Here is a 7,501-nt window from a genome sequence, read left to right as displayed (position 1 = left end):
CAACGATGAAATACGAGGAAAACCCGAAGAATAAAAACATTATTCAACATTCAATGCGTACATTGGACTCACTGTTGGATCAGAACATATAAGCGGATAAAGTTTGAAGTACAATCAATGGATCGAAATACAAACTATCTGTTCCAAAAGAAAATATATATTCTGTGCTATAATATGACTTGGAAATATAAATTTGACTTGTGCAAAAGCGAAAGATCTGTCATTTTTACACACTGACACCCATATTATACATATTATTCATATTATAATTCTCATTTCATTTAGTTTTTTTTTACATAGTAATTCACAAATTATAATTCTTACTTTATTTAAAGTTGATGTTCTATATAAAGTAACATGGTTGGGTAATGAGATTGTTTAAATAATTTTATTTTAATATAAAAACGTCCTCTAAAAGTAAGGCTCGTACAGATTTGTTTCAATAACTGCTATTATGTTTGCATTATTATTATATTGAATTAATTATAAAGTTTTATTGTAATTAAAATCATTGCAATGATTAATATTCAATATTAAATTGTCGTAAGTGACTGAATATTCATAGAAAAAGTTTGTTTTATAATAAATTATTTTATTCTGTCATGTTGTTTATGTTATGACTCTGATTTAATTTATGTTGCTTTACGTAGGAGTTTACAAATTATAATTCTCACTTTATTTAAATTTTAATTTAATATATATATAGCTTTTGTTTGCTAAATTGTGTTGAATCGAAAATCATATTTTAATGTAAAATATAATAATATTAATTAATAATATAACAATAGTATTATTCAATAGTATAATAATATTAATTAATAATAATATATTATATTTTAATATATAATATATGTAATATGAATAATCAACCGCAATAATTTTGCAGGTTTATTTATCTTATACAATTATATTAAACTTAATAAGACATTGTTTTCATTATAATAAGTTCGTAAAAAAATCAAGAATAAATCAATTAATTCAAACTCTGTAAAGTTTAGGTGCTTTAGGTTGGGGGTTGATCGCAAAGTTAGTAGCCTCGCATCGGAAGAAAACACCCGCTACGCAACCTTTTTTTAAAAAAAAGAGGGCCAAGGTTCACACTGGACTTTAGTGCCTAATAAGAAGAAGATGTGTAAATGTTAAACGTCTCTACTTTTTTATTTCCTGATTGCTGGAATGGTGTTTCAGTCGTTAGCAATCTGGGCCGGCGGATGTTAATAGTTGGCTCAAGTCGCACATTATGGGTATTAATGCTCTCTATCTACAAAAAAAACCAATAAATTAATCGGATTAAATAATAAAGTGTACGTTAATATTAATGTGTCTTGTGGTTAATTCCAAGTCTGCTATTGACGGCTCCGGTCTGCCTTTGATTACCGAATCAGGACTTCGTCAATAATTTCTCTATGATTATTTAAAAGAAAACTAGTCACAATTTATTTCTAGGAGGCAGTTTAAATTAATTAAAATAAAAACCATGAAACCTCAATACTCTGGCTTCAAATTCCAGCTCGGATGATATATTTTCATAAATCTGCATTTATAAACTTTTGTATTTTCTTTAGCCGTCAGACAATAGGTTAAGTCTTCGGAAGTAAAAATCTTTAAGCTATTAACAGAGATGGATACAGTCTACCTTATAAAATTGTTAAGGTTTTTAATAGATCATCAATCAATTGATTTACTGAAGGTCATTGAAATGGTAGAATAAGTCATAATATAGTGGGCTATAGAACTATGCGAGTCCCAAAATCTTTTGTAATCGGCACTACTATAATAATAATAATTTCATAGCCTGGGTGAGAGACAAGACATTTTATTGATAATAAAAAAGTTATTTACAAAATAAACCTGAAATCGATCTGGACTTAAGTTATTGATCTTTGAGAAAGTGCTGCAATCCTAAATGTGAATTGGAAATATCATTTATAAGGTAAGAAGTCAATTATAATAAATTTATATAACAACGTTAAATATAATGACTTTGGAATAATACGTAAAATCCTTTCAGAAGAAGTCGTGAGATTTCCAAATAAATTTTTTAATATAAAAGAAAATTATTCAAAAAGAAAAAGAATATTTGATTTGGCACGACAAATTGTGAATTTTAAGTTGACATCAATAACATTTACAGCTGGTTTCGTTTGCAAACAAACCTTTAAAATTAAATATATAAGATATATAAAAATATACATATAACTTATTTATAACTCATTTTAGTGAACAGAACAGCTGATTGTATAAAAATAACCAGAAAGCCTGCAGAACATTCTGTTCACGGCGCACAGAGACTATTTCTAATTTTATAACCACATAACCCAATAACCAGTGAGCCGTGAAAACCCTAATTTTGTTTTCTGGCGAATTGAAAGTTAAATGAATTAAACAAGCGGTACCAATTTGTTAATATATGTGTAGCTGTCAACAATGTTGGGCCACAAAATTCGAGAAAAATTGACAGATCAAAAGCAAATCAAGACTTGCCAATTAAAAACGAGGTTAAATATGAATTAATTCATATCAACTTATATTTCCTACTGAAAAGCATTGTATTCAAATTATAAAATAATTAAAAATTGCTAAAAGTATTTAATTGAAACACAAAATTTATAACAATTTGATTAAAAAATATTTACTCTTTACATATTTTTTGAACAACCCTGACTTAAGGCGCACATTTTATTCTGCACCCTGCCAAACAGCTGGTGCAGCAATTAGAAAGAAACTTCAATGTAAGTCGGCACTTAAATTTCAATATATATTATATATAAATTATTTTTTCTTGTTAAAGTGTTAATAAATAAAAACAAAAATTAAACATGTCATACATTTCTCGAGCTTTTAATATTCTGCAAAAGGCGACAAGGATCAACCGTCAGGCATTACGTTTAACTGCCCTGAACTCAAACGTAACACCACAAAACGTGCCGTGCAGATCGACTCCCGCATTCTCGAGTAAGTGTCACTTCTAATAAAGTATAAATATCAATAAATAAATGAAGATTGTGAATAATGAGTACCTCATATATATTCCATTACAGATTTTAATTTTGTACGTCAAGTAAATACAGCCGCTCCTGAAGAAATCAAACAGGATGAGGAGCCACAGAAACACAACATTATACGTGACACCGAAAAAGGTATTGGAGACGCGAATAAACACGAATTCCAAGCAGAAACACGTATGCTCTTGGATATTGTTGCCCGTTCTTTGTACTCTGAAAGCGAAGTATTTGTACGTGAATTGATCTCGAATGCTAGCGATGCTTTGGAAAAATTTCGCTACACCATACAAACTGCTGGAGATGAGCAAAGTGATTATGAAAATGCTGATCGTGCTATGGAAATACACTTACATACCGATAAACCAGCAATGAAGTTGACTATACAAGTAAGTGTACCCTTTTTTGTGAACCCTTTTTTTTAAGAATCAAGTTTTCTAATTGTTTCTTTACTTAATCCGATAGGATACTGGCATTGGCATGACACGTGAGGAACTTATCAATAATCTGGGCACAATTGCACGTAGTGGTTCTAAACAATTTTTGGAACAAATTAAGAAGAAAAGTGAAAGCGAAGAAAATTCATCGAATATTATTGGTCAATTTGGTGTAGGCTTTTATTCCGCTTTTATGGTGGCAAATAAAGTTGAAGTGTTTACACGATCCTCAAAGGAGAACTCTCCTGGTTTTCGTTGGTCGACAGATGGCAGCGGATCTTATGAAATACAAGAAGCTGAGGGTGTAGCACTTGGTACTAAAATTGTAATTCATCTTAAACCAGAATGTCGCGAGTATTCAGATGAAGAACGTATTAAAGGTTAGTTTATGAAGTTTTACAGAAACTCTAAAAGAGATAACCACATTTAAAATATTTAACAACATTATATTATAAGCTCACTTATATGAAAGCTCTAATGGGTTAGATGTAAAGAACAATAGGGTTTAAATTAGTATGAGTATTAAAGCTGAGAACAGATAGCAACGTCGTGTAAAGAAGTAATGCAAAAGTGTTAATCAAAGCATTTATGCGCGAATAGTATCCTTAAAAAATCCCTACAGATGCACTTCATCCATTCTGTAGAGTTCGTATAATTTAATAGATCTTAATAGTACTACAAAACTGGGAATTGAAATACTTATGCGCGACAGTTGCACTTCTTAACAAATCCCTACAGTTACACTAGCTCCATTTTATTGAGTTTTTGTGAATTAATAGATCTTTCTTTATTACCTATATGGAAGTCTAGTCTGAAGTGCATTTCTTATCTCATCTCATGTTATAACTAAATTAGACCATCTAAGAAACTGCATTATAAATATAAAAAGTACTACTAGAAGCTGGTATGAACACATTCATGTTAATATATAAGTTATTGTGGTGGCTTTTCATACTTTCTCTGGTATTTAAAGTTTGGAACTTAATGAAAATTAATTCGGAATAAAAAGTCAGTTGAATTTTTTATGATATTTATCCTTATCAAAAACTTTAATGTAGGAGCTTATTAAAGTAATTCCTATAACTTCTAATTTGAGTATCGATTAATAAGCTATCAAAACTATCAAAAATTACTGACAGACCCCACATTACAACTCTGCAGAAAACAATAAATAATAATCTTAAAAAATAATAAAACTCTTAAGTTTTTTTAAATACTATGTTAATTTTTCATTTCGATTTACAGCTGTCATTAAAAAATATAGCAACTTTGTGGGTTCACCCATTTATTTAAATGGTTTACGCGCCAATGAAGTAAGTCCCGTCTGGCTAATGGAACCTAAGGATGTCAAACAAGAACAGCATAATGAATTTTATCGTTTCATTGCTAATACATACGGTACACCACGTTTCACTTTACACTATAAAGTAAGTATTATTATTTTCAGGATTTTTTTTAATATTTCAGATCTAAATATGTTAAATATTATATCCAATTTTAGACCGATGTTCCTTTAAGCATTCGAGCTTTGCTGTATTTCCCAGAAGGAAAACCTGGCTTATTTGACTTAGCACAAGATAGAGATATAGGTGTTGCACTTTATTCACGCAAGATTCTAATTCAATCAAAAACCGACAATTTGTTACCAAAATGGTTAAGATTTATTAAAGGTAAAAATGTATTTATTTTTTTTATAAAAAATTCAGAAATATTTTCAAATATTTATTTATCTATACAGGTGTCGTCGATTCAGAAGATATACCTCTAAATTTGAGTAGAGAACTATTACAAAACAGTTCACTGATTAAGTAAGTTATAATCGTAAATTTAATAGATGATGACATTAAAGAAGTAAATTTAGTAAAATTGTTAATAAGTGACCGCTTCTAGAATCCATGTCCCAATGCACACACCAATTTGAGCCCAATTGATCTTAAATGCCGTCGCATAAAAGTGACTAATGTTTTTCATTTTAACCCAGCATAGTCACAATTAAAATTCCATCCATTTTTAATCCGTTCCTCATCTTCTTTTCTTTACATTGCTTTTACTTAACCATATACCAACCTAATTCCTTTCATATTATCTGCCATATAGATCTTCCCGGGCTACAAAAACAATTATAGGCAAACGCTTCTCCCTTCCATACCCAAACAATATTCTCTTGTTGTTGTAGACCACCGGGTTTACGTCGCGGAGCCACCCGTCGAAAACGACCAAGTGCCGTTCAACATCCCCCAAAGCCATATCTTCTTCATGATCCCGGTTTTCAAATAGCAAGCTCCTCAATAGCCTCCCGCCTAATATTTCAGATGACGAAAGATGTTTTCCTTGTGCAGTAGGAACTGTCTTAGCTCAATTGAAATCAGGATATAGCCACGTGCTAAACAGTTACTTGTCACACATAAACAAGTGTATTCCTCACGTGTGCACTAACTCCAGTTCTACCCTCCCTGACGTAGCTTATCTGTTTTCTGGCCTTATTGTATATACAAACTTTCGTCCAATCGACCTTTGAACTCACCCAAATGAAGTGGCAAAGTTTCTCCCTCTGGACCCGGGTTGATTTCAATTTAAACTCCTACTCCACCCCTTCTACCTAAGTCTTGCGAGTCCTAAAGTACTAGGACTTACATAGACCAAGAGCAGTTGTGATACCATAGGGGAAATTTATCTCGCCTCCTCAAAACCTTCTTACTGAACAATTTGATTTTCGATAGATAAAAAACTCTCATTGGAACAACTCTGTCTAAACCAATTGCTTTTACTATGGCATTATTTTTATTATATTATATATTATTATATTATATACTGTTATATTATATATTTCAGAAAATTATCAGATGTGCTGGTCAGTCGCATATTAAAATTTTTACATGAACGTTCCAAAAAACAAATTGAGGACTATGAGATTTTCTATAAGGACTATGGTCTATTTTTGAAAGAAGGCATAGTAACTACCCATGATCAAAGCCTTAAAGAGAATATAGGCAAACTGCTACGTTTCGAATCGTCAAAATCTCCTGGTGATAAACGAGTTTCACTTGAAGACTATTGTAAAAATAATACCGAACAAAAGGACATCTATTATTTAGCCGCACCAAATCGTACATTAGCTGAATGTTCACCATACTATGAGAGCCTCAAAAAGCGTGGCGTCGAAGTTTTATTCTGCTATGAACAATACGATGAATTGGTTTTATTGCAACTAAGACAATTCCAAGGAAAGAATTTAGTTTCAGTTGAAAAAGAAATGCGAGAAAATAAATCTGATGAGAGTATAACTGATTATGGTGAAGATAGTTTAAGACCTACAGAAGCCACGGAATTAAGTAATTGGTTATCGAATAAATTAAGTGGAAAAGTAGTCAATGTTAAAGTTACCACACGTCTTGATAATCATCCTTGTGTGATAACTGTTGAGGAAATGGGTGCAGCTAGACATTTTATACGCACACAAAGTCATCAATTACCAGAAGAAAATCGTTACCAAATACTTCAACCACAATTGGAGATTAATCCAAAGTGAGTTCATTCTTTATGTTTATTAATTATTGTGTATTATTTTCTAACTTTTTTCCTCTTCTTAATATAGACATTTAATCATTAAGAAATTATTCAAACTGCGTGATTCTGATCCAGAACTAGCTGGTCTACTCACTGAACAATTATTTGCGAATGCCATGGCAGCTGCTGGACTTACCGATGATCCACATAGCTTAATAGCCAATTTAAATGAACTTTTACTAAAGGCATTAGATAAACACTAAATTATAAATATATGTGTTATTTAGAGTTATTTAGATATAAGCCTATCGATTATAAGCATCGATTTTTCTTACTGTGATGCTTGGTATTCAACTGAGTTTTTAGATTTAGTACAAAAATATTACCCAGTTTACATTGCTTGGGATTGGATTAAAATTATTCAATTAAACTAAACAACAACAAAAAGTGTTATTTTATTAAAATAAATGCTTCGTCCTCTGTGGGGTTTTCCAAAACTTTTTGTTTATGTGGAATATTCTTAAATTCTCCACGTTTTGAAAATAATCAACCATC

At 30.9% G+C, this 7,501-nt stretch overlaps 1 protein-coding gene across 1 annotated transcript; it reads left to right on the top strand.

The window, feature by feature from the left end:
* Nucleotides 1-2,660: 2,660 nt before the first annotated feature.
* On the top strand, nt 2,661-7,335 carry LOC119682671 (heat shock protein 75 kDa, mitochondrial-like). The gene is made up of 9 exons (XM_038096160.1): nt 2,661-2,732; nt 2,792-2,955; nt 3,042-3,391; nt 3,468-3,819; nt 4,685-4,866; nt 4,941-5,109; nt 5,178-5,247; nt 6,272-6,964; nt 7,035-7,335. Exons 2-9 carry the CDS (start codon nt 2,820-2,822, stop codon nt 7,207-7,209), a joined length of 2,127 nt encoding a protein of 708 aa, XP_037952088.1. The 5' UTR covers nt 2,661-2,732; nt 2,792-2,819; the 3' UTR covers nt 7,210-7,335.
* Nucleotides 7,336-7,501: the final 166 nt, after the last annotated feature.

Source organism: Teleopsis dalmanni, chromosome 2, assembly GCF_002237135.1.
Source record: "Teleopsis dalmanni isolate 2A chromosome 2, ASM223713v2, whole genome shotgun sequence".
Classification (NCBI taxonomy): Eukaryota; Metazoa; Arthropoda; class Insecta; order Diptera; family Diopsidae; genus Teleopsis; species Teleopsis dalmanni.
This window is presented reverse-complemented; position numbering and strand designations above follow the sequence as displayed.